Below are 25,550 nucleotides of genomic sequence, written 5' to 3'. Positions count from 1 at the left end.
TTGGCTTGTTATAACTTTATATATATATATATATATATAAAGGTTGATTTTATTAATTTACTTTAAAGCACAATCCAAAATCAGATTATTCTTTTGCTAAGCTAGACTTTCAGTAAACTGGAGACTTATCTCAGTTCGGTGGTCACGTCCATCTTCTCGTGCATTAAAAATAAAAAATTTATTGTACCTGTGGGTCTCCCTCCGTCTCATTTCATGGAAACACCGCCATCTGTGCTGCAGCCAAACCGGGCGTTTCTCCAGCCACGTCCCCCACCCCCCCCCCAACTTTCCTTTGTTTTTTTGGCCACTCGTAATTCCGTTAGGACAGTAAGCTGGCGAGAGGAGAAGAAGAAAAAAAAAAAAACTTTGATTATAGAGAAAAGGAAATAATAAAGCCCGAAAAGCACCCCCTGCCACCACCTGCAAACCGCTCTCTCTCTCTCTCTCTCTCTCTCCCCTCTCTCTCTCTCTCTCTCTCTCTCTGTGTCTACAAACGACGCAGTGGACAGAGAGAGGCAATGGACTGTATTTAGAGCCGCTGCCAGACCGATGTGACCGGTCGAGAGGCCTCCCCATCCCCTAAAACCTCCTCCCCTTCCCCTCCCTTTCTTTCTTCTCTCCCCCCCTCTCTCTCTCTCTCTCTCTCTTCCAGTCTCACTCTATCGGAGCTAGGAGCGGGAGATGGACTACGGGGATAAGAGCTCATCTCCTCGCCGGCGAGCCAAGAGCTCCGAGCTGCCACCCTCCTCCCCCACCTTCTAGAACCATACGGAACTCTCCATCTCTCTCCCGCCGACTCCACTTCGCCTTCCAACGTAGCCTCTGCGATAAAGCTCGCGTCTTGCAGCGGTTTCAGCGATCCCTCTTTGTGTCGGTCTCCATTCCATGAGTCTAAGCTCGCTTCTCGGTCCGTTTCGATTCCGACGGTAGCGGACGGCGGCGATGGCTTGTCGCTGGAGAGGATGGCTGGCGCTTTTGGTTCTTTTCGGGGTTTTGAGCTCCGCCGTCGTGGGCGATACCGGTACCAACGACGGTGAGCTTTCGTGTTTCCTTCTAGATGCCGGCATTCGCGCATCGGTTCCTATTTTTCTATTCTAATGACTGTAATACTCTGTTCGGTGGGTAGAGATTTCCTTCTCGTCTCCTATTATTTTATTGCTCGCAAAGTACGCTTTTTTATTTTTTGTAGCTTCTATTGCTCCTCGTCTCTATCTTTTATCTCCATGTATCATTTAGAAATCCGCTTTTTCTCCTTGTATTCTTATTTCTCCTCCACTTTGTCATTCTTTTATCATTTTTTTTCTTTCGTTTACTGTTTAATTTTTCATTTTTTTAACAATAAACTCTTGTTCCATCCACCATAGGAAAGTTTAGTAGTTGCTATAAAATCTGCATGTGCCGGCAAAGGCTTTAGAATATGTGCTGGATTTTTGTTGCATGCTTGATTGAAAAAGATTTGATTTTTATCAAAAGATTCATACGCTTTACTCTCGTCTTCAAATCCTGGGGCTGGGATCTTTCAATTCTTTACCATGGGCATAGATTTGCTTCTGAATGATTCCCATTTCATATTAAAGACGAGATTTTGGCGTAGTGGCTTTCCTCTGACAGTTCTCTTCCTCCAGGAGCAACGCTCTTGGAGATCAAGAAATCGTTCCGCAATGTAGAGAATGTGTTGTACGATTGGACCGAAGCAACGGGTTCGGACTATTGCTCATGGCGAGGGGTCACCTGCGACAACATCACCTTCAACGTCGTTGCTCTGTAAGGATGCCCTATCTAAAGAATTTCTTGAGCTCTGAAAGATTAGACAATGGCTTCCGTTTCCTGTTTTACGGTACTTGTGAGCTAATGGTTTCTTTTTTTTTTGGTTGGTTTTCCCCTTCTGTAAAAATTTAGTAACCTATCAGGGTTGAATCTTGATGGAGAGATCGCGCCGGCATTTGGAAATCTGAAAGGCCTTGTATCTATGTATGATTTACCAAGTTCTGTCTGTTTCCAAGATGTTGATTTGTCATTCTTGGTGTCTAGCTTTAGGTGAAATATTGATAAGGATGTGTTTGATGGCTTTCATAAATGTTCCATGTTGCCTTGCTTAGGTGTTTATATCCTTGCACTGTAATTTGGGCCCCATATTGCTTATGTTATTTACCAGTTAATTTGTTTGGTTTCTTTGATGTTCTTAAACAGCGACTTGAAGGCGAACCGTCTGTCCGGACAGATACCGGATGAGATTGGCGATTGTTCCTCCCTGAAAGTACTGTAAGTGAATTTTTCAGCTGTGAATATTTATTTTGCTATACATGCTTGCCTTTTCAAATCTAGATTCGCTTAACCATGTAAGTGGTGTTCTTGTTATGTTCTATTTAAAATGGGCAACTGGAATATAATAAGGCTCTGACCTGGTTCTTTTTGCTAGTTGTTTAATAGTTGGTTGACTCACTAGTAATAAAACAGTGTGTTAAATGCAGCCAGCACCATGTTTTGTTTTAGAGGTCAATTTGATTTTTTTTTTCTTTTTAGCATGTAAATGGTCTGGGGTAATGAAATAGCTTTTTAATTCTCTAAACATGCTTTCTTTTTCTAAAATAAATGTTCAGGGACTTGTCCTTCAACAATATCTATGGAGATATACCGTTTTCAATATCAAAGTTGAAGCGATTGGAGAGCTTGTAAGTGTTAGGTAAACATAATATTGTCAAAGATCGTGTGCTGAACTCGCCAGGGATGACACTTTTCTATTTCAGGATTTTGAAGAGCAACCAATTGATAGGACCCATCCCATCAACCCTGTCTCAGATTCCCAATCTAAAGACTTTGTAAGTCTTCTACTTTCTATTGTTTTTCTCTGCCCGATCACTTTTGATTGCGTCAATTCAATATTGTGAACCTCTACTCTAGGGACCTCGCACAAAACAAACTGAGTGGGGAAATACCCAGGCTGATTTACTGGAATGAAGTTTTGCAATACCTGTGAGTAATTCTAACCTTCATATGATGCAAGGTGTGAATAAATTCATATATCTGATTATTCATACGTCCTCCACGTGCTTGACTATAATTCTGGTAGAATGAGATGCAGACTTTATCTTTCGCTGATGATGGGAATTATTTGTCAGGGGCCTGCGAGGGAATAATTTAGAAGGGACCCTCTCACCCGACATGTGCCAGTTGACTGGGCTGTGGTACTTGTGAGTTCTCGCTCCTATCTTAACTGGCCTTCATTCGGTCATGCAAATACTTAGTTTATAATGAACTACGTTTTTTTGCAGTGATGTGAAGAACAACAGCTTGACTGGGAACATACCAAAGAATGTTGGGAACTGCACCAGTTTTCAAGTTTTGTATGTATATATTCCTTATTTTTTCAAGAAGTGTATAAAAGCCTTTTTCTTCTGTAGTGTTCAAAACTTCCTACATGAGCAGTTGTAGTTATGAACCCTTGTTCTAATTGTAGGGACTTATCTTATAATCAGCTCACCGGAGAGATCCCCTTTAACATCGGGTTTTTGCAAGTTGCAACTTTGTATGTGCCCTTTATTTCATGCTCTGATGTAATCTGGAGTCATTGTATGGTTTGGGATGCCCATTCAAAACATATTGACAAGAGTTATTAAGACTACTTTTGTATCCTTTGCTTATCAGATCTTTGCAAGGGAACAAGTTTACTGGTTTCATTCCATCTGTGATTGGTCTGATGCAGGCTCTTGCAGTGCTGTAAGTTATTAACCCTCTACTCCTTTTTCCATAACAAGCAATTGCAAGTGAAGTGGATGCATCAAACCATATAACTTTCTATCGGTTACAGTTATTCAATTCAAGATATTCTTGATGTCATGCATGTTGGACCAAAGTCCATGAAGTCACGTGCGCAGCTTGGTCTGGATAGCTTATTGTCTTTATTTTCATGCTGCAGAGATCTTAGCAATAATCTTTTAACTGGGCCAATACCTCCTATATTGGGCAACTTGACATACACAGAGAAACTGTAAGTAATTACTTGCAGCATTTTTCTTGTGAATGGAAACTTAATGTGGATGGTTTTAATGAGCTTGTGATTTAAATTTGGAAATTGAAATGTTAGATTGATCGGAAGGTTCATGGAGTTGTCCGAAATTGGGCTTATTTTATTTCCTTTTCATATATATCTTGATTACCTTAACATTATAAACAATGAGAATAGCATGGCCCTTATTTTTCCTGCCAATCTAATACTTACAAATTGCTTGGGGAATCTGTATTCGGAAGTCCGAGCAAGCTGCATGCGGAATGACAAACTTAATTAACTGAAAATTTGAATGCATTGCGTCCAAAATTAGCAACAAGGTTCTCAACTTAGGTGCATGTAAGGCACTGTGCATTGTTCTGTATACTATGAACTTATACCTGAAGAAGGCAGACAAGAAGAGGATACGTTGTGGGGAAAACATAGAAATTTGTAATTATTTTATCGATCAAGCATGCTATCTGAATATTCATGCATGGTAGAAGTTACCAAGGGCCAAGATATTGATTTAGTTTGATATGTTCGTTTAAGAAGTTCTTGGGAAATGTTGGCTTTTCACATTCTGAGTATATATACATTTTTTTGGAAGTATTACATTTGTACGGAAGGAATGAAATAAGCCCTCAAATCTTATAGGTATCTGCAAGGCAATAAACTGACAGGACCCATTCCCCCAGAGCTTGGTAACATGACAAGGCTTCGTTATCTGTAAGAAGTATTATATTACTACCTTCCGGGCCCTGAGTCTTGTCCAAGTCATGCTATCTAATTTTATTTTATCTTTTAATTTCAACATGCAGGGAACTGAATGATAACAATCTCACTGGGCACATCCCACCAGAGCTTGGGAACCTCACTGATTTATTTGACCTGTATGCATTTTCCAGTGTATTTCATCTTTTTAATAGCATAGAATATACACGATACTGCTGAACTTTTATCTGCACCTGCAAGTTAATGTGAGAATGTTATTATGTGATATTTTGCAGTAACATTGCTAATAACAATCTTCAAGGACCAATTCCTGAGAACTTGAGCTCATGTGCGAACCTTATTAGCTTGTGAGTGTATTGCTTCCATTTTACCTTCTAGTTTTATCCATCTCCAAAGTGTTACTAATATGTTGATTTATGCTTAGCAATGCGCCTGGGAACAACTTAAATGGAACCATTCCACAGGCATTCAGAAATCTTGAAAGTATGACATACTTGTGAGTTCTTTCTTCTGCTTTGTATATATCCCAACTTTTGGTGGTGGTTTTGTTGGTGCACCCATTATGTTCAAGTGATGGAAAGACTTGCCACATGTTATCTGCTCTTATTGTATTACCCTTTGTTCCTCAAATAACTTGTCTTATTATTTTGTTTTTATATTTGGTTTTTATGGAGCTGGCCTCTATACTGCAAGGCAAACAATTCAGTATACAACACCCAATTTTATGCACCAAGATACAATAGTTGCTAGCTGTGACCATATTTTTTTTCCTACATAAAAAGAGATGTAGCATAAAAATCACCTTTCATAAATTGAATGCTGCTTCATGTAGGAAATCCATGGACCTGATTTCTATGCTACATCTTTTTTTAATTAATCTTATTCAAGGTCGGAGGAACCGATGCCGGGCATCGTTCCGGTTCTCCGATGGTAGAAGTCAGTACGGGCCGTGCTGGGCCTGCACTGACGAAGAGGGCACGGTACTGTGGGAGAGAGGAAAAGAGAGAAGGGGGAGGGAGGCTGGCTCCCTCTCCCTCTCCCTCTCCCTCCCCCTGCTCGCTCTCTTTTTTTCTTCTCCGGCTCCATCAATGAGTTTTGTTTTTCTTGCCGGAACCATATCCGGTGAGCCACTGGTACGACTTGAAATGGCCAGAACCACCTGGTTCAGGATGGTTTTATTGACTCTAATGTTATTCTATATTGCATGGCACATTCTCATGGTCCACTGCTTTCAAGATAACTATCAATGCCGATAAGTAACAATTAGTTTACTCACTGTCATCTGCAGGAATCTTTCATCAAACAATCTGACAGGCCCTATCCCCATTGAACTATCAAGAATTGGCAATTTGGATACTCTGTAAGTACTAAACGGTCTGCAGAAGTTTTGGGCTTTTACAAATCAATACTTTGTTTCAGGAAGTCATTAGACTTGCTTTTTGTAATTAAATCTTTTATAACAAGATGAAGCAATTTTCTGTAGCGATATCTCATGTAACAAGATTAGTGGCCCCATTCCTCCTTCCATTGGCAATTTAGAGCATCTCTTGAAATTGTAAGTTGGGCCAACATCTGTTTTTCTTTTGGCTTCCTTTCTAGTTCTGACATCATTGCTTGTTATCCCCTAGAAACTTGAGCAACAACCATCTTAATGGGTCCATCCCTGCTGAGTTTGGAAACTTGAGGAGTATTATGGAGATGTAAGAATTCCATAGCCAAGAGTGGGGTTTCTGATTTGAGATGACATTTTTTATGACTAACTATTGATTTTTGGGGAAATGTGTATTGCAGTGATTTGTCAAATAATCACCACTCAGGCCCAATTCCTGCTGAATTTACCCAGCTACAAAGTCTGACGTTACTGTGAGTCTTTATAACATGCTCCATTACTAGAAAAGTTCAATATATTAAGTGATAAATTGAACTACATTCCATTTAACAGGGGAATATTTCTAATAGTATGTTCTGTATTTCTAATTACCCATGTTTTGGGATTCTTTTACAGAAATTTAGAAAACAACAATTTATCAGGTGATTTGATGCCGTTAACTAACTGTTTCAGTCTTGCTATACTGTAAGTTAGTTGTTCCAGAGTTTTCAGAACTAAGTAGACAAAGGGATATATGCTGACCACCTGTCAACCTGCAACTGTGAACAGGAATGTATCGAACAACGGTTTGGCTGGTGATATTCCTACTGCCAACAACTTCTCCCGTTTTCCACCAGAAAGGTGGGGAACCAAATAATAATGACATACATGGTTAAATATTCATGCATTGCCATAAATATTCATGCATTGCCAAAATCTCCAGCTGCTAACTTGGGGGGGGGGGGGGTGATAATTGGCAGCCACCCTAATTTCTCAACAAAAAGGCGATCACACTTATTACTTTTCTGATTGCAAATTTTCATTGATTTAAAAATTGCCACAATGATAAGGGATTATATGAATTGCTTTTGAAAAGTTAAATTTTGAGCTATTATACTCTCAGCCCTTGATTTAGTGAATATTTCTTCTGTGTTCAGCTTCATAGGAAACCCGGGTCTTTGTGGCTATTGGATCAGTTCTCTATGTCATTCATCCCATCCACCAGAGAGAGGTAAGCACTTCAACCTTTTGATTTCCCATTAGCATTTATCGAAGAAACCTACGGTCTTTGGTGCCTCCTGACCATAAAATATTGGTAAGCTCATCAGCTGCTGCATGCCTCTGTTACTCGAAATATAATCCACAGGGAATGGTGACATTGCAGATTACTCTGACCAGTGACTTCTCTCAGTTGTTTTCAAATTTTAGCATGTAGTCTGTAAACTTATCATCCTTATTTTGCTTACAGCCTCGATCTCTAAAGCTGCCATTCTGGGCATTGCATTGGGTGCACTTGTGATCCTTTTGATGATCCTAGTGGCTGCATGCAGGCCACACCATCCACCACCATTTTCAGATGGCTCTATAAACAAACCTGGTAAGCTCTGGTCCATATGCCCATGAATATATCAGTAACATGTCTGTGCGGTCTATCCAGATAGGATCACGATCGTCTTGTGTTTGAAGTTCATTTTCATCATTCTAATAGTATTTTTAACAATAGCTATTACTGTCTATAAATTGTACTCGAAACAAATGTTGTCGGAAGTATTAAAGAAAATGCCCTTACTGAAATACCTCCAAAAGAAAAACCAAATATTTCCTTTGTCATGTGATGGAACCTATTATGTGCTCGAGTTGGCTATGTATTTTTATGCGTCGCAGACCAAGTAGTCTCTGCTTTATTCTAGTATCAGCTAGCACATTTTTCATTCTATTTTGGTAGAAGCATAATTGCCTTCTGATATAGATCAAGTTCCATGTGTCCATTGGTGCAGTTAACAATATCTCGCCAAAACTTGTTATCCTCCACATGAACATGGCGCTTCATGTATATGAAGACATAATGAGAATGACTGAAAACTTAAGCGAGAAGTACATAATAGGGTATGGTGCCTCAAGCACTGTGTACAAATGTGTGCTGAAGAACTGCAAGCCAGTGGCCATCAAACGGCTTTATTCTCACTGCCCCCACAACCTGAAGGAATTTGAGACTGAGCTGGAGACAGTTGGGAGCATCAAACACCGGAATCTGGTTAGCCTTCAAGGTTACTCCTTGTCGCCGTCTGGCAACTTACTCTTCTACGACTACATGGAGAATGGCAGCCTGTGGGATCTACTACACGGTTTGTATGCTAGCTTTGTTGCGATGTGACTGTCCTAACGTTATTTTTCATGATTCTTTGTTTTCGAACTTTTTAAATTCCAAAGTTTTGGACGCAAACTACTTCTCCTGCATGTTAAATCTCTGATTTGCATGGTCTGCAGATTTAGTCACGTAGTTCTGTCCATCAATAACCCTAACTTCTCTCAATGCCAAATGATTTTGTACTGTGAATATCAAAACATCCCACAGAAGCCTACTCTTTTCTTGCCAATTACAGGTCCGACAAAGAAGAAAAAGCTGGACTGGGATTCTCGACTTCGAATTGCACTGGGAGCGGCACAGGGATTGGCTTATCTCCACCATGACTGCAGCCCTCGAATTATTCACAGGGATGTAAAGTCATCAAACATACTCTTGGACAAGGATTATGAGTCTCATCTCACAGACTTTGGTATAGCAAAGAGCCTATGCGTCTCCAAGACCCATACCTCCACCTACGTCATGGGCACCATCGGGTACATCGATCCCGAGTACGCTCGGACTTCCCGCCTCAATGAGAAGTCTGATGTTTACAGCTATGGAGTCGTCCTGCTCGAGCTTCTGACTGGAAAAAAGGCTGTGGACAATGAGTGCAATCTCCATCAGTTGGTAAGGAATCTCATCCTTCTCCCCTCCCCATGCAAGCTGCTACTATTCATGAACTACTACGATCATCTAAACCCTCAAAAATAAAAGTAGTCATTGCAATGATTCTCTCTATAATGCTGCTCTTTGATTAGTAGAACCTTTGGGGACCATAACACCTGAAGCATTCCATGTGGGTGGTAAGTCTCCGGGCATCGCCGTACATTTTACGTGGTGCTGCAGTGCATCACCATTATATGGTCTTCCGTGGTTTGTCACAGAAAGGCCCGTCAGCACTCACTGATTCTGAGCACCAATAATATTCTGCCAGCTTTTTCTGTGTCCTGCAGGAGCTAACGTGGATTCTTCCATCTATTCGACAGATACTGTCAAAGGCAGCAACCAATGCAGTCATGGAGACGGTGGATCCGGACATCACCTCCACATGCAAAGATCTCGGCGAGGTCAAGAAAGTATTTCAGCTGGCCCTACTCTGCACCAAGAGGCAGCCATCGGACCGGCCAACCATGCACGAGGTGACCCGCGTCCTGGGATGCCTCGTCCAGCCCGGTCCGCCGCCGAAGCAGTCCCCGCCGCCGCTTCCTCTGCCGCCGCCCCCGTCGGTGCCCAGCTACATCGACGAGTACGCCAACCTCAAGAGCCCCAACACCCTGACCTGCACTGCCTCCCTCAGCACTTCAGATGCTCAACTCTTCCTCAAATTTGGCGAGGTGATATCGCAGAACACTGAGTAATTGTGTAGCTTACCAGTGTAATGACATTTTGGCAGCGGATATTGTACGTACAAATGCCCTCACTGTAAAAATTGGGATGCTGGTGTTTTAGTTGTAGCATTGGAATCATGTGAACTGCTCTTCAATAGTTTTTGGATGGTATGAGGAAAAGCTGGCGGCCAGTGCTGTTTGAGATGAAGACATTGTGGAGTGGGGAGTTGCGTGGGGCCTGTGCGAGCTGTCTCTGGCACCATTACTGCTTTGCTGTGGAGGAGGAAAGCACCTTGTCACTTGTCCCAAGGAGAGTTAAATTATTTACGGTGCAATTGGGTCAGGTCTTGGCTGTACCCGGGCTCAGCTGAGGGGCCAGCGATGATTGATTTGAATGGTCCGGACCTGGCATGCATCGTTGTCACGGGAGGTTCTCGTGATTTTTTTGGGTTGGTTGGGACTTGAAGTAATTGCTGTGTCCGAGTCTTCGGAATGGGGATTTCTGAGGATGGGATGTGTGCGTTTTGTAGTAGTGTTCGATGGGCTCTGTATGGCTCGCCATTCTTGTGAACGGCATGAAGAATGGGGTTCATTTAAGAGCATGTTTTGGCTTCGGTGGAGTAAATGTCGTCTAAATGAGTTACTGGTTCGTTGGAAAGCTGAAGGATATGATATCCGTGGATGGATTGGGATAGTGACCAAACCAGCCATTGGGAATTACTTATTCGGTAGGTGCCCTATATTAACATCACTAATATAAAAAAATTTAGAAAAAGTAGCAAATAGGCTTGAGCATTGGATGCTCCAGGGAGGACAGAACGGAGAGCGAGAATTTCAATCTGATTAGGCGCTGAGAGTAACTGAATAATTGAATTAGAGAAAGAACAGGGTCTAATTTGTAAGTATTTTTAAGATGTACAGTAGGGGTATTTTAGATACAAAGTTTGTCAAATGAAATCAAGAGAGTGTTTCTGATTTTGATTTTTTTTTTTTAATAGTATAGATAACATACTATATATACTATAAAATGGACATTATGTTTATTTCTATTATATTCTAATATAATATTGATAGTAAAATGTATTTGTTAATTATTAAATAATAAATATATAATTTAGATTATATATCTTATATGAAGTTCTTAAAAGAGGGGGTTGATGATCCAAAATAATGACTGGCTTTACAAGTTGAAGATTTAATCCATTTAAGTATATATCAAAATGGATAGTTTTAATAGTATGATACTATATTTAATTATAATTTAACTATCAGAACCTAGTGCATTTGAATCGGTGTTATCTGTATTTTAAAATGTATAGATCATAATTCATAAAATAATTCTTTAATGTATGTGCCTTATCGTATATCTAATTGTACTAATGCAATTGATACCGCTCGTTTTTATATGCATTTGATGCATGAATTAGAGATCATTAAAATATATAAACTTGAATTTTTATAATTTTTTAATAATACAAATTTTGTTTAATCATTTCGATATTGAATGTGAATAGCCTACATTAATTTTAAAATCTTGATCTCCTTTTAAGAAGTTAATATGGATGCTTAATCTAACTTCCAGTACAATATTATTTAAGTTTGGATACAGTGTACAATTATTTAAGTTTGGATAACTGTAAGTGGTTGTTGGACAATGATACAATGGCTTATCTGTCTATAGGGAAGGCGCGATTGCTTCTAAGCATGCCACCAATCACAGCCGCTCGTTCTAGTGAGCAGCTATGATTGGTAGAATATACAACCACATAGTGCATATGGCGTAGGGTATAATTTCTCAATAGCAAGGGGCACCGTGAAGACCCAAGAGGTTGATGATTCACTTGTGCATAGGAGATTTCGCTAAGTGTTGCGAGGGTCAAACGAATTGCGAGATCTGTAACATTGAGCACAAAAAAAAAAGAGGAAGGAAAAACCTAAAAAGTAGAGGACCTAGAGGTGCAATTTGGCTTGATAAACTTGAATCCAATTTGAAGTTAATTTGCGTTCGATGAGGCCCCCACCCTGCGTAATATCAAATCAGATTGTCAATTAGGCTTGAATTGAGAACTTGGATTATTGCAGGCAAGTTGAACCCAACCTCTTGAATTTGGCTCGAGAGCTTACCCAATCTTAAGCTGTATTCGTTGTAGAGTTCTCAGTAGATAATATCCAAACTTAAACCAGATCTTTTGGCTTAACTAGGATTTCAGTTGATCCCAAAATAGTCTGGGGATTTTGGTTTAATCTAAAATACTAGAACCTAGCCAAAGTAATGTCTAGGCCTAACTTAACCCATGGAGAATAATTCTAAAAATTGAGCAAATTGAGAACAACTTAAATCTTGCTACAGAGAATCTAAATTGACATGTCCGGACCCAATCCAGCCAAATACTATTTAGGATCAAGTTTTGAGAACTGGATCAAACTTGCTTCAAATAAATTTTTCAATGCTTTACAAAACTAAAACCTTTTATGAGCCATCAAAACATCTTTATCACCTTTAAATTGGACAACCAATGGATCTAGACTAAATGATCTGGGACAAATGCATAGAGCCAGTTTATATACTGCTTTCAAATTCAGCCCCGACAATGGCGAACAGCAGCACACTGCACCAGTTTACACGCTGCTTTCAATTGGCTGCTAGGGTTCGGGAGGAGCTGTCGAAAACAAGTTTAAAGACGCAGACCTCAATTAATTTTAAATTAATGAATGGTACATGCTATCTTGATCAGTTGGCTAAAAACAAGTTTTTTTTTTTAAAGAGATCTCAATTAATCATAATTCCATCAATGTTCTTGAGTACTCCTGGTGATAACTTTCATTTGCTAGGAAACTATCTATCCATTTTATTTAAATTAAATTATAAAAGTCAAAAGATCAGGAAAAAACACAAGAAAAAATTGATTTTCAAAAACTATTAGAAACAATTAAGCTAAAACCTTCTTTTAAAAAATTCTTTACATGCAAATACTGGATACTGTACACTAACCGAAGATCATAATCATAATTTAACTTGACAACTCGATCATGATGCAACATCGCGACTATTTGTATGGAGACCTTGTTTGGTATGCTTTCGATTGCATTCTTCAATCAGCAATTGTCACTGCCTCTCATATCTGAAAAATCAACCAATCTTGATCAAGGTAGACTGTTTTGAAAGCTGCAACTCCCATCTAGTGGTTTTCTTTCATATATCTAGCAGAAAGACTTGGTCGCATCACATCATCCAGAATCAGGTTGCATGAGTTAAAATAGCCTCCACCCTATCTATCGATGCTTGCAAGCGTCCATAGTTCATATTGAAAATAGGTTCTCCAGTGCCCACAGCCCTGCCAAAAACCAATTCGTTCTTAAATAGAAACTATGAGATCTAACTTCAGTGTTCCATGAACTTCTTAGTTAAGAATTACTTACACTATGCTGACATAAATTTAGTGCCTTTCTTCACGACAATTAAAGAGTTTTTGTATTAGTATGAAAATACGTACCAAAAGAAATATTATATGGAAAACGTTTTGAGTTTGATATGCAAGCAGCAAAGTGTGCAGCATACTGTCTTTTCAAAACACATAATGACACGATAGTAGTTTTGTTTTAACTTAAATAACACAAACTCACCCTTGAATCTCAGGAAGGATGTATTCAGCTTTCCAACCAACCCTCAGATCAAACCCTGGGAACAAACCAACAGTTGTTTTGTTTCTAATCTGGGAAACACCATCTCCACCCAAGCACGTAGAAAGCTTCCATTTCCATCCAGTTGCATTTAAATGGAAATTGTGGCCTATGCCAACCTGCGTTGTCAATAAAACTAAGTACTATAATGCAGCAATAACACTTTTTCATCAATGAATATGGCACCTATCAAATTATTTTCAAGACTACAACAACTGGAATTCTAATGATACAAATATATGTAATCGATGATGTTACAAAGGATGTATTATTCAGAAAAAAAAAAAGATCATGGTGAAGAAGATGTGAACCAATATTTCTCAAGGAAGCATGTTAGACATCTGCTGAGTAACTTTGTGATAGCTTACCCAATGGTTCTCTAACAAACCAGGGTGTTAATGTTTCTTATGCTAGCAAAAGCTTCTCTATTACATGAACAATCTTCAAAGGCTCTTCCAACTTCTAAGGCCTCTTCTAGGTAGCTAAGCATAAATTATTTTATGTACATTTATTCCTCCCTGTAGGTAACTCCCCAAGGTCATCGGTAATATGTTTTAATTTATTGTTGTTCTGTTCCTGATGGATTATTATTCATCCCAATGCTTTCGTTATACAAATCAAGGAGCTGAGCCTTATACTTGATCTGCATATAGTACTCCTGATACAGGCACCTTCTCGTTATTCTAAAGCTCTCATATGATCAAATGGAATTAAAAGTGGATGCCTCTCTCTTGCTTCTCTGAGTTTCCTTTTACACCACACTTGACCTACTGCAACTAAAATATATATTACAATGATTTACCCTAACATACATTAACTTACAAGAGTTGTAGACAGTTTTATGAACAGCAGATGTTAGGTCCTATTACAAGAAACACTCATTGGGTGCTCTAATAATTTGATTCTAAGAAGGTAGGAAAGTCTTCGATCTTAGAAGACATGAGCTGTGACAGAACGTTAGCAGGAAAATTTTCACTTCAGAAGGAAAAGAAAAGGACAGATACCGAGCAGGGTCGGAAATGACATGCAGCAATGGGAATGGCAAATTTTAGGTTGGCACGGTTTAAAAAAGCATGACAAATAAGTGAGAGAGGGAGCGAGAACACATTCCTGGATGAGTTCAACACCATAGTTTGGCCTGCTTCGAAGTTGTAGACTGAGGTGCAAAAGAAGTTTTATATCAACCAAATGGCTATATTCAGTATGTGTGAACCATGGGCAGCAATATATTATATATTTATAGATTTAGATGACAATAAAAAAAAGTTCTCGATCAAGGAAAAAATCACACTTATGGTTAAAGAGTTCTTAATCAAGAAAAAATATCACAATTCTAGTAAATATTATAACTACAAGGACAGAAAACAGGAAACAAGCATGTTCATTCTAGGTCCAAGTAATACTTTCTACCATGTTCTTCCGGCTATCGGTTGATAGCATGAAAAGGTGTCTTTGTACTTCAGTATGGTACACTGAAGGTATACTCATTGTTGCAGCTATGCTTATTGACCAATCACCAAAGTGAAAAAATTGCAGTTTCGTTTTCTCAGCTATGATAAATCCAGATCTTAATTGACAGGAAGGGTTATGTGTCGAAGATCATGCAATGCCAGCAACTACTTGGTTTAATAAGTAAATCCACAGATATATTCTTAATTTCATCAACCAATTGCTGCATAATAAACATAAACACCTTTGGAAACAATATAATCCAAATCTATCTAAACTGTATTATCCTTACCATCTAATTACAATCACAGCAATTATTTTATCCATGCATACCAAACTGGAGACAATACTGCCATTGAAACACCACATCGCTCCCCCAATATCTATCTTGTCCATGTAGAACTCAGAGCCTTCAACAGATGGCATAAAACTGTGAAAAGCCTATTTTTCGACCAATTGAGCCAAGGAATCTTAATTCTAAACCTCCTTAGCGTTCTGCATATGGATGAGCATCCATTCTCACAATGGCCATGAATTAAGCGTTATTTCTGAATACTTGAGTTAACAACAATTCATGCATCATATTCAAAATTATAGCCGAAAGCATTCATCTCAAGGTATTAATTTTTGGTTTCAGCACTAATTTTAGGTAGCCTATGGTCCGAGGTGAAAAAAATTGAAAATTACAGTTGAAACCTGGCTGAAAGCAGTCCAGCAATCAGGAAAATGGTTATAAAGAGTTTCAGCAAGGACATAACTTGGTTTCAGCAAATTCAGTATTTCTAGTCAACCCTCATCCTCACATATATTACAAGTCCAAACCTTTATAAAGTATGTTTTTCTGATAACAATTACATCTCAGTCTTTATATTGTACCCACCAAATAGAAGACATAGTTGACTACACCAAGAGCTAGACTGTTATGGATGCAAACATAACGAGTCACCTTGTGAAGAATATGGGGATGGATGCTTCAGTTCCTGACGGTTCAGTTAGGTATGCCTTAAACTGCACGGTTTGGCCAACAATGGGTAATAGTGAAGAATCTAAGCTCTAGAAGAAAGCAATTGATACAAAAGACAACCAGCTGGAAATCCCTGTTCAGACAAGTTCTTTTTTTTTTCCTTTTGGTGGTGGGGGTGGGTGGGGGTGGGGGGGGGGGTGGTGTTCAAAAGCAGCATGATGAATATTGGAGGTGCAGGGAAGTTTTTTCTGCACCAAAATTTTGTGTCAAAGACAACCATGTGATTTGGTTTTTAACTAGGAGTGCCCTATTAATGTTGCCTCCCAATATATGTCTATCAAATGCTTCTATAAGTCCAGCAACTATATCAATGTTATGCACTTAACTAGTTAGAAAAGGCAAAAGGGTGATCAGCAAGATGAGGAGTCCACTTTGCTTCTTCACTGATCAACATTTTATCAACCAGGTGCTATCATGCTCCTTCAACAGGTACAGTATGGAGCTATACAAGCTATTAAAGCATATCATACTTACATGCATGTTTTGAATCAAGTAATCTTCAAGTCCAAACTCTAACAGAAGGTACTCAGTGCATCAGTAATTCTAGTTAAAGGAAACACCTTATTTCAAGGTCAATTTTTTTGGCCATAAAGTTATGAAATCTAGGTGGAAGAGTAGCTTTTGAGAAACAAATAATACATAAAAGCAGAAGTCAGGAAAGCTTGCAATATTTGCATGTGGGATCATTAAGATAAGGAAAAGAGAACATGTGGTTACATGTTTGTGCCACCTTTGGGTTTTCATACGAAGCCCAGTGAAAATTTCAGCATTTTGAGCCCACATCGAGGCCTTGAATTATAGCACGGCAAATTTTAGGCCTAAAAGACCACCTAAAGGCTAACTCGTTATTTGCTATTTGCTACTGTAGCAAATTTTTTCCTAGAAATAAGTAGTTTAAATTTGTATTGGAAGAATTTTTAGGGAAAAATAGCTATGCTTTTACTTCCCCTATTCGTCCACAGAGACTGAGAAAGATAAGAATCAAAAGTAAAAATCTTTCAGTTCAGTCCTTTTTTTTCAGCAATATCTTTTCTTTCTTTATTTTTTATTATTTTATTTGTAATCATTAAGTCGCCTCCTACTTGGAAATGATTCATATTATTTGGAAGGGACTAAGACCATGACATTCTATCAATTCTTAAACTTCAGATCAACACCTACTGAGCTGAACTTTGGCATCGCCTTGAGGCAATTAGGTCATAGCTTTAAGAGAGAACCATTTTAAAAGCGTAGTTCTACATCAGCTTAAGATGTTACGTTTAAATTACTAGGAAATATTTGACAACATGATATATTCAAGTAACTGTTTCTTGCAACTCTTTGGCTATTTTGCATATTCTAAATAAAAGACTAGGGAGTTATCCAAGGCTGTCTTTTATAGCCTGAATGTGGTTGAGAAAATATTTGCAGCTTATATTGTGGAGTCCAGTTTTCAAAACCATGCATCTTGAGGGCAAAAGAGCAACGACCTAGGACCTCACCAAAACGCCATGCGTGAAGGTTGTCCATTGGGATCGTTGGCCTTGCTACCAAGGCCTCTCCAATGCACACCTGAAGTGGGAATAAACATGTGGCTATGTCAGTAATCACACACATCCCTTTTGTAAGCCAAACAGATCCAATCGCGAACACCATGACTGGCTAGTGGTCAAACCCAAAAAGGCCTGTGTTGCAGTCTCCAATGCACACCTGAAGTGGGCGATGCATTGGTCACTCTAATACCTTTTATAACCACATAGGGCTTCACCAAAAAGGCTAGCCAAAAGAGGTTAAAGAATAATTAAGATCCTTGCCCCTACTTTAAGTATCCAGACCTCTGCAATGAACACTCAACGTAGGACTAAACAGATGCCTGAGCAGGCCCTCACAGAAATGATCTTATTTAACATAGATAGACTTCGATTGCACAAACTATTTCTTGCTCCTGAACATTTTGAGATCTATGAAACCCATACAACTAGTCATTGCTACTTATAGGTTTCCTTCAAAACTTTCCTAGATCTCTCTTGACCAAGTCATCACAAGCAGCTGCCAAAGCATCTAATTAGTCTTGACCAGACACTTGGACAACCCAACCTCCTAGGTCCCTTAGAATTTCCAAGCCTTCAAGTGAGGTGGACGCCCCAAGGATGCCAGTTCTTAGGCAGGATGCCTACCAACCTAGGACCCTCCTTTTCTAGGGTGCATGCCTCATTATTTATTTATTGAAGATATATTGAAGGAACTTAATAGTTAGCTATTTTTTTTGCAAGTAAAAAAGCATTTACTTCAAGAGAGAAAGAAATTGTCCATTTATGAGACACTCACTTAAAAACTAACTGATACTTGAAAATGTTGTGATTTTAAAAACTTTAAATACTTTAAATCCCTTAATAGAAAAATTATTAAGTAAAAATAAGGTAGTTAAATCAAGGATTTCATTATTGCGTACCTTAAGCAGTTAACAACCTTTATCGATATGATGTTCTTTGATGTGCTTGTTATAAACTACATATGACTCGATGTATGAAAATATACAATATTATCAATTTTCAGAAATTTTGTTACTTAGGCATTTACCTAGCTGGCTAGGCGTTCTACCAAGGTCTTTAAATGTGTCAATGCCTAGGAGCACCTAGATGATTTGATGACATTGGTCTAGATATAAATAATATTCTTAAATAAGACCTAATAATATATGATAATTTCCTACCAGAGTTTTAAAATCGTGGGATAGGGCCATCCCAGTTTTTCCACAGAGTGGAATGCCTTGTGTGTTGATACTCAGGACGTTGGATGTCATGTACTATCCTAGTCCATTTCCCAGCTCATCCTATCTCAACACTCGGGACGATGGGAAACCCTGCAATATTTAAAACTTTATTTCCAGTATAACAACATTAAAATAAAATGTTTTAGAGGCCATTGCATTCTTCCATTTTGTAGGTCTTTGGTGCCCATGCTATCTCACCAAATTCACTTTGACTAATATTCCCTTTCTTTGCAATAATTAACTAGACCGTGTGCCTAATGCCTTCACTGGACCTTATCCAACAAGCCTTAAAGGCTTAAACCATGCACACAGGTCAGCTTAACGCATTATAACTGACTAGTAGTTTGAGAAGCAATAAAACCAGCTCTCAACCACTCTTCATGAATTGATTTCTATTTCTAACAAAGGCAATTTTAGGCATAAGAGCGGCACACCATGAATCCTAAAAGGGTAGTGGCTGTGTAATGTAAAAGGCCTCATCCTTTATATAGTTTAAGTTTATGCAATGACAAAACCACCTTCCAGGTTCCTACTGACTTTGGAAAGAATTTGTACAGAAAGGAAAGATAATAGGAGCCAGATCCATCTTTTGAAGCATGAAAAATTAAAGATATAGCAAAACTCATCTATTGCCTCAAGCCTTCTCTAGCAAAAGAATTATTTTATATCGTCTGAATTGACAATTCGACTACGATCAGAATTTAGTGCCAACAAAGACATTATATAATAAGTGCTCGAGTGTGCGCTACTTGATTTTAGTCTTAATCCTACACCTACTTTTTGATGCTTCCAGTTCTAAGAATCTATAAACATTACTGTGATTTTAAAAAAAACCATCTTTCTCTACATTGCCAATTCCATTTGTAAATTTCTCATCAACTAACCAGATACTTTGTACATTTCCTAATATGTGATCTTTGACAACACCTTCTTCTTTGTTCTTTTACTTCTATACATTGTTTTTAGCCGTTTTTTCATCCTAATTTTTGAGAAAGTGATGCTTGTGTGTTCTCCCTGAAACTAAATTGCACCTAAGAATAGTGATGATAGGATCAACCCCTTAGAGTGGTCAGGAAAATTACATGCCAATTCCTTTGTTATAAGCATGCGTAAACACCAAGAAAATATTAGAATAGGCATAAAAAATATATGAATAGGCATTAGGGCTGCACAAACAGTTTACATAAATGGTTTTGTTTGTAGCTGTTCATTGGCTATCAATATACACAAAGGATACATGATAGAAAAGTGATGTATGACCACAGCATGACAAATCCAAGCAATGATTAGAAAATGTTCAGTTGGCATGCAGAAGATACAATGGAGTTATTTCCATGCAAAAATCATACAATTGCTGAAACCTATATGCGTTATGATTTTGTGAAAATGGTATCCATGAAAAAACTATATTTGTGTTTAAGTATTCATGCATTATTATGTTCTGGAGTTAGTGAGGCATCAAGAAGGATGGACGCATTGAACCTGGAGATTCAAATATTTGGTAATAGGGATCTTCGTGGATAGCAACCGTATATCCCCATGGAGGGGCTCGTATAGAAACTTCCACTTTCGAGCAGCAGTCAGTGGCTTTAGAACCATCTTTGCTTGGTATTCGTTGCCCTGAAAATTAAAGAACTGGAACAAGAAAAAGAAAGCAAAATCAATAATATGGGGACTAATGATGAACCATTTAAAATCATATCAGAATTTAATAGTGTCATTAAAACTGAAACAGTAACATCGGAAACATGGAAAAAAAATGTTCGCTTTTTGGGAAAATGGTTTCCCGGTAACTATTTGGTAAGTTATCAGCTAGAAATAAGTAAACTGACAGCTTTCCTTTAACTGACCGAAAAATAACCTCAGACTTGAAATGTTTTTCTTCATTAAACCAATTAAGGTTTACTAAATCTATCAACGATCTTCAAGAAATTACAATAACCACTTGATACATTGCAAGAAAACAATCAGAAAAAGAGAAGGAATATGACCATTACTATTTCCTTTTTTCAGAGGCTTACTGAATGTGACTACCTTTATGATGACAGAAGGTATTGGTTCAGGAAGGAGGTTAGAAGTTTTTGGGGTCTAAGGAATGGTACTTTCATACTTCTAAATTCTTAAATATACTAGAATGTCCAGCAAAAAATAATAAGAGCGACAAGATAGATACATTAATCGTCAAATATTATTAGATATCTGGTCTGCATTATTATTGCAATAAAGTAAAATTCCATTAGTACAACATCATGGACTTGGCACGTGATAATGATGGTGCAAAATTGTATTAACAGTTAAGTATGTCCATTGGAGTCATACATGTAAGCAATATATTCTCATTCAACCATGGTATCCTACTTGAATCTCCATTATTGAAATGCCAACATTCTTGTATAAGCTTGGTACGTCCTGCAGTACCATGATGAAAAAGAACCCTTGCACGATAATCTTCATTGCCCACAAAACGAGCTTCAACTTCTCATAGTGTATCTTCTTAAATCTTTTTAGAGTATCCCATTAAAGAAGTTCTAGTACATCCACAAACTAGCTATCTCTAGTCTTTGAAACGCCGTAGAAGAAGACTTGTATTTTCTCATGGAATTTTCTCCTTCATTATATTATGACATGCCATGCCAAAGTTCATTTCTTTAATTTTTCTTAACAGCACCCTATACAGCATTTGATACCTAAAGGGTGGCCACTTGTTGCTCTACTGCTCAAAGAGGAAACATTACAAGGAGAAAGAGGGAGTAAAATATTATTTGCACCCTTTTTGGCTTAGCATAACATATATATGGTCATCGATTACAAGACCTTATTATCTAGAATATACAATTATATTGAAAATGTGGCATAAATATGAAATATAAATACTTGCATAAATAGGGAACAAAACATTGTAATCATAAAGATTAACAACTTAGCCATGATAATGTGCTTACAAATCCTAAAATCTTTATTAATTAATAGATGTTGGATATTTTAGTTACTGTGCATGGAACTAGCAAGTTCTCTTGAAAAATTACATTATGATCATTAATTAAAGTACAGGTAGCAGAGGGCAGCCACAATATAGGACTTAACAATCCATTTTTAATTAAAAACACTAAAAAAGGATTTCATCCTAATAGATCATATACTTTTGGTGAATTGAACATATACTTTTGAATAACTGTGTCCCCCGAGTTTGGTAGAGGGCATACGTTGGTAGCCACCATCAATTTGGCCATCTTCAAGTAACTGATCATTTGTAACATAACCATTCTCAAACCTTGCATTGGAAACAAAGTAGCATTATGTAGGTTAGCCATGATCCGTCATTCTTATTTAACATCTCTAATTAGTTTAGTGGCTAAATCCAATCACAAAACTCATATATCCTCCTTTTTCCTATCAACAGGTCATACTCAGCTCGATCAACATCTAAACACCTACTTGCACTTTCAACTGTGATCGTATTGGCACAATGAACTAACAATGAAACAAAAGAAATGTCCACACATTTTAATTTTCCTCACTGCTGATTGTGCCTTAGGCCGATTAGAGAGTTCAAAAGTAATGTGTGGGTTCTTTTATGCCTCTAATATAGGATTTCAAAATTTTCTGAGTGATCAAGTGAAAAGAAAAAATAGAGTGCATCAAACAGAGGAATCAGATCAAAAAGAAAGGACATGAACCGACATTCATGCTTAGACATCCTTGATACACCAAATGATTTATCACACCAAAATAAACTCGAGTCTAGGATAGATTGGGCCTTCGCTCTATGGAAGATCCTAGTTCTAGGATACAAGTCTAAGAGAGCCCCACCGTTATAATATTTGCAGAGATTTATAGAGAGTCTAAATGAAATCTTTTCCCACTTCATAGGATGCAGAAAAGTAGTTATTTTAAGAACTAATTACCTTTAGATAGTTTATTACAATATCAATTACCTTCTCTTGGGTGGTCTCGTTTATTGTTAACTTTCTCCTATGTGGTTGTGGCGGTTCCATGCAAGAGTAACTCCTTACGGTAGTTAATCGTACTTCTTAGATGGCCTCTCATATCACATGACAAGTGGCTGAACTTAATCTTGCCACATGTCGATATATATGTATATATACACAGATCAATGAAACATTGGTCAATTTATCATCCGTCGCCATTTACCACAGTTGGTTGAAAACTAGTTGACCTTGAGTGTAAGCAGGGTCATAAGATGTCTTATCCAAGGTAGCTCCATTTGGGAGCTTCGAGCCATGAAGGGAGTAACGTACTATAGAGTGGTGGTATTTTATGATTGTGATCAACACCCGAGCTGTCCACACCCCTAATGCCTCATGCCAAAGCATTACATGTTATTATGTGTATCTGGTCATAAAGCCATATAAGCGATTAGAAAATACTACATTGGTTGATTTTTCTAGCAAATAAAGGTTCAATTTAGAGGTGAAAATGAGCCGAGCTCTAGAAAACTAGGCCTATAATTGAATTGAGATTGATCAAGCCCATTTAACCCTGTGCCAGACTTAAGCAGTTCGCAAACAGCACTTGCAATTGAGATATTTAAACCTTCCATAAGCGTAAGAATATTTTTTTATAAAAAATTAAAAGATATTATCAATTAATTATTTATTTAGATTTTCGAGTTTTATCAAGATGAATTTCCAGCCGCACACAATCTCCTCACAAGCAGCTCTCTTGTTCGATAGCACTAGTTCACCATACTCTAATAAAGTCTTCTCTCCGATAGATCTCATAACATTTTCAAATTGGGAAAACAATAAAACCAGGAAAAAAATGATTTTGGCAGCAGCAAGAAAGCGAGGCGAAACATCACCTAATTTTAAAATTGAAAACAAAGAGAACAAATTCCAAAAAAAAAATAAAATCAAGTCAGGATAAATACTAATTCAGACGAAGAACAGAATAGAACAGAATAGAATGAATTGATTGCGACACCGACCGACAGATAGAGGGATACCTCTAGATTGAGGCCGACGCGAAAACCCTGGATCTCCTTGCGGAACTTGAGGTAGAGCTCAGAAGGGACGAGGTTAATGTTGTAGAGCTCGTCGAGGGAGGCGGGCTCGTTGGCCGCTTCACCACCGGAATTCGAGCTCGACGCCATCGGAGAGCGATTGAGAGCAGAAAAGAGAGGAGCCGGCCGAGAGGCCCTCAGGACGAGGAGAGGGAAAAAAACCAAAAACAGAACGGAGCGCTTGTTGATTTATCCGAATCCTAAGCCAAACTAACTGTTGTGCGGTCGGACCTTGGCCGGCTCTTCGGGTTTAGCCGGAACTTCCTAGAGTCACAATGCAACTAGAAAATTCGAAGACAAACTGCGAGTTTTACAATAAACGAGGATGGATTCTAGGCTCGTTTGGTTCGCGGGAAAAGGAGGAGGGAAAGTGTGGTCAACGGAAAAATAATGAGATGCCTCTTGTTTGGTTGGAGTTTTCAAAGGAGAGAGAAGGAAAAGTTATATTCCCATGGAAATGTGATTCCCACATTTCATGGGAAAGTCTTTCCCATGAGAAATATGGAAAAGTTACTTTTCCATGAGGCGGGAATCACTCCATTTTACTTTTTCCCAAAAAGTCCTTTCAGCATTAAAGAAGCATTAAAGAGGCATTAAAAATCTAATTTTTATTAAGGGCATAATAGGAATTATATATAACTTTTCTAGGAAAGTAGATGGCCAACCAAACATAAGCACCTTGGAAATTTGTCACTTTCCCATGGCCAACCAAACATGCCAAAAGTACTTTCCTAGGCATCCTCTTCCTAGGAATTTGTTTCCCAGGAATCATATTCCTAGGAAGAAAAATGCTTCCCGCGAACCAAACGAGCCCCTAGTCTTCAACTCTATTTAAATAAGTTATGATTTTTTTTTCTTCTTTCGTTTAACCTGAGGCACCTCCGAATCTAATTGTTTGCAAAACCTGATTTTTGATTGGGCCAATTTCTTGAAATATAGCACCGAATACAATCCTGGTGGTGGACTAGGTCACCTTTTATATTGCGTATCATTTAAAAAGAATTCTCTAAAAAAATTATTAGTTTGCTCATTTTTCCATTCTACCATATATTTTTTTTTTTCACTTTATTGGATGCACTCATATTCAACTAGCATGAGATACCGCTGTAATAAAAAAGTAGAATCCTAGCCTCTCACTAAAGTTATTAGATGCCTTTTTATTATTATTAAATATGTGCACCAAGCATGTCAAGTACAAGTTAATTTAGCTATAAATGGACTAGATATCAAGATAAAAAAAAGACGAAATGGAAATGGTGTCGACGTGATTGGAGTGGCCAACATGGCTGGTCTAGCCCAATGGGTGACAAAGACCAATCCATACATACCAACCACTGCATTTTGTTGGTTTGAATAGCGGCTAATATTTGATAATTGGATAATTTAGAACATCAACAGACGTTTGATAATGGATAATCCAACAAGATCATAATAATAATTGAGTTTAGATACTAAAATTAGATATTTCACATATATAAAGCATATGAATATGCAATATATATTTACATATATCTGATACATGTATACACATATGTGTGTGTGTGTAATGTACATAGTTGCAACTAAAAACTAAAATTTGCATGTCAATTTGCATTAAAATCATCATTTGATTTAGATGTAGACCATCAAACTTGTGGCAAATAAACTAAAAACTAAAATTTGGTATAACTTGTATTAAAGGCTCTTAGCAATGGTTTCACTCATTGTCATTTTAAGACAAAAGCAAGGACATTGTAAATATAAGTACTATACTTACATCAACAACTCCACAATTATAAGGTTATACATCAAACAACAAATGCTTCAAAGAAACATGCTAATAAAAAAAAAAGTCAAAAAGTTTTTTATAGAGTGAAT

The 25,550-nt window shown here is 37.9% G+C and overlaps 2 protein-coding genes across 3 annotated transcripts; one reads left to right on the top strand and one right to left on the bottom strand.

Moving 5' to 3' along the window:
* The first annotated feature begins 459 nt into the window (after positions 1-459).
* Positions 460-9,972, top strand: LOC103704912 (LRR receptor-like serine/threonine-protein kinase ER1). Of its 2 annotated transcripts, XM_008788418.3 has the most exons (27): positions 460-1,033; positions 1,626-1,764; positions 1,900-1,971; positions 2,191-2,262; positions 2,601-2,672; positions 2,748-2,819; positions 2,902-2,973; positions 3,120-3,191; positions 3,273-3,344; positions 3,458-3,526; positions 3,646-3,717; positions 3,917-3,988; positions 4,643-4,714; positions 4,807-4,878; positions 4,996-5,067; positions 5,145-5,216; positions 6,009-6,080; positions 6,204-6,275; positions 6,349-6,420; positions 6,512-6,583; positions 6,726-6,794; positions 6,879-6,950; positions 7,247-7,320; positions 7,558-7,686; positions 8,087-8,434; positions 8,693-9,063; positions 9,423-9,972. In XM_008788418.3, the coding sequence occupies exons 1-27, from the start codon at positions 943-945 to the stop codon at positions 9,792-9,794; spliced, it is 2,958 nt and encodes a 985-aa protein (XP_008786640.1). In that variant the 5' UTR covers positions 460-942; the 3' UTR covers positions 9,795-9,972. The 2 variants fall into 2 exon arrangements, with proteins under 2 accessions (XP_008786640.1, XP_038985416.1); XM_039129488.1 differs by lacking the exons at positions 6,204-6,275; positions 6,349-6,420; positions 6,512-6,583; positions 6,726-6,794; positions 6,879-6,950.
* Positions 9,973-12,667: 2,695 nt separating this feature from the next.
* Positions 12,668-23,897, bottom strand: LOC103704913. The gene is made up of 4 exons (XM_008788421.4): positions 23,637-23,897; positions 20,153-20,305; positions 13,389-13,564; positions 12,668-13,099 (listed from the first exon to the last, which is right to left on the bottom strand). The coding sequence occupies exons 1-4, from the start codon at positions 23,781-23,783 to the stop codon at positions 13,003-13,005; spliced, it is 573 nt and encodes a 190-aa protein (XP_008786643.1). The 5' UTR covers positions 23,784-23,897; the 3' UTR covers positions 12,668-13,002.
* Positions 23,898-25,550: the final 1,653 nt, after the last annotated feature.

Source organism: Phoenix dactylifera, chromosome 8 (genome assembly GCF_009389715.1).
Source record: "Phoenix dactylifera cultivar Barhee BC4 chromosome 8, palm_55x_up_171113_PBpolish2nd_filt_p, whole genome shotgun sequence".
Classification (NCBI taxonomy): domain Eukaryota; kingdom Viridiplantae; phylum Streptophyta; class Magnoliopsida; order Arecales; family Arecaceae; genus Phoenix; species Phoenix dactylifera.
The sequence above is the reverse complement of the archived record's forward strand: the minus strand, read 5'-3'. Positions and strand labels throughout refer to the sequence as shown.

Excerpts from the sequence above, each read along its gene's own strand:
- LOC103704912 (XM_008788418.3), top strand. The coding sequence starts at position 943 with ATGGCTTGTCGCTGGAGAGGATGGCTGGCGCTTTTGGTTCTTTTCGGG. Across the intron at positions 2,974-3,119 it reads AATGAAGTTTTGCAATACCT|GGGCCTGCGAGGGAATAATT; the intron begins GTGAGTAATTCT and ends ATTATTTGTCAG. Across the intron at positions 5,217-6,008 it reads CTTGAAAGTATGACATACTT|GAATCTTTCATCAAACAATC; the intron begins GTGAGTTCTTTC and ends TGTCATCTGCAG.
- LOC103704913 (XM_008788421.4), bottom strand. The coding sequence starts at position 23,783 with ATGGCGTCGAGCTCGAATTCCGGTGGTGAAGCGGCCAACGAGCCCGCC. Across the intron at positions 20,306-23,636 it reads GCGTCGGCCTCAATCTAGAG|TTCTTTAATTTTCAGGGCAA; the intron begins GTATCCCTCTAT and ends TTCTTGTTCCAG. Across the intron at positions 13,565-20,152 it reads CCAAATATTTGAATCTCCAG|GTTGGCATAGGCCACAATTT; the intron begins GTTCAATGCGTC and ends TTGACAACGCAG.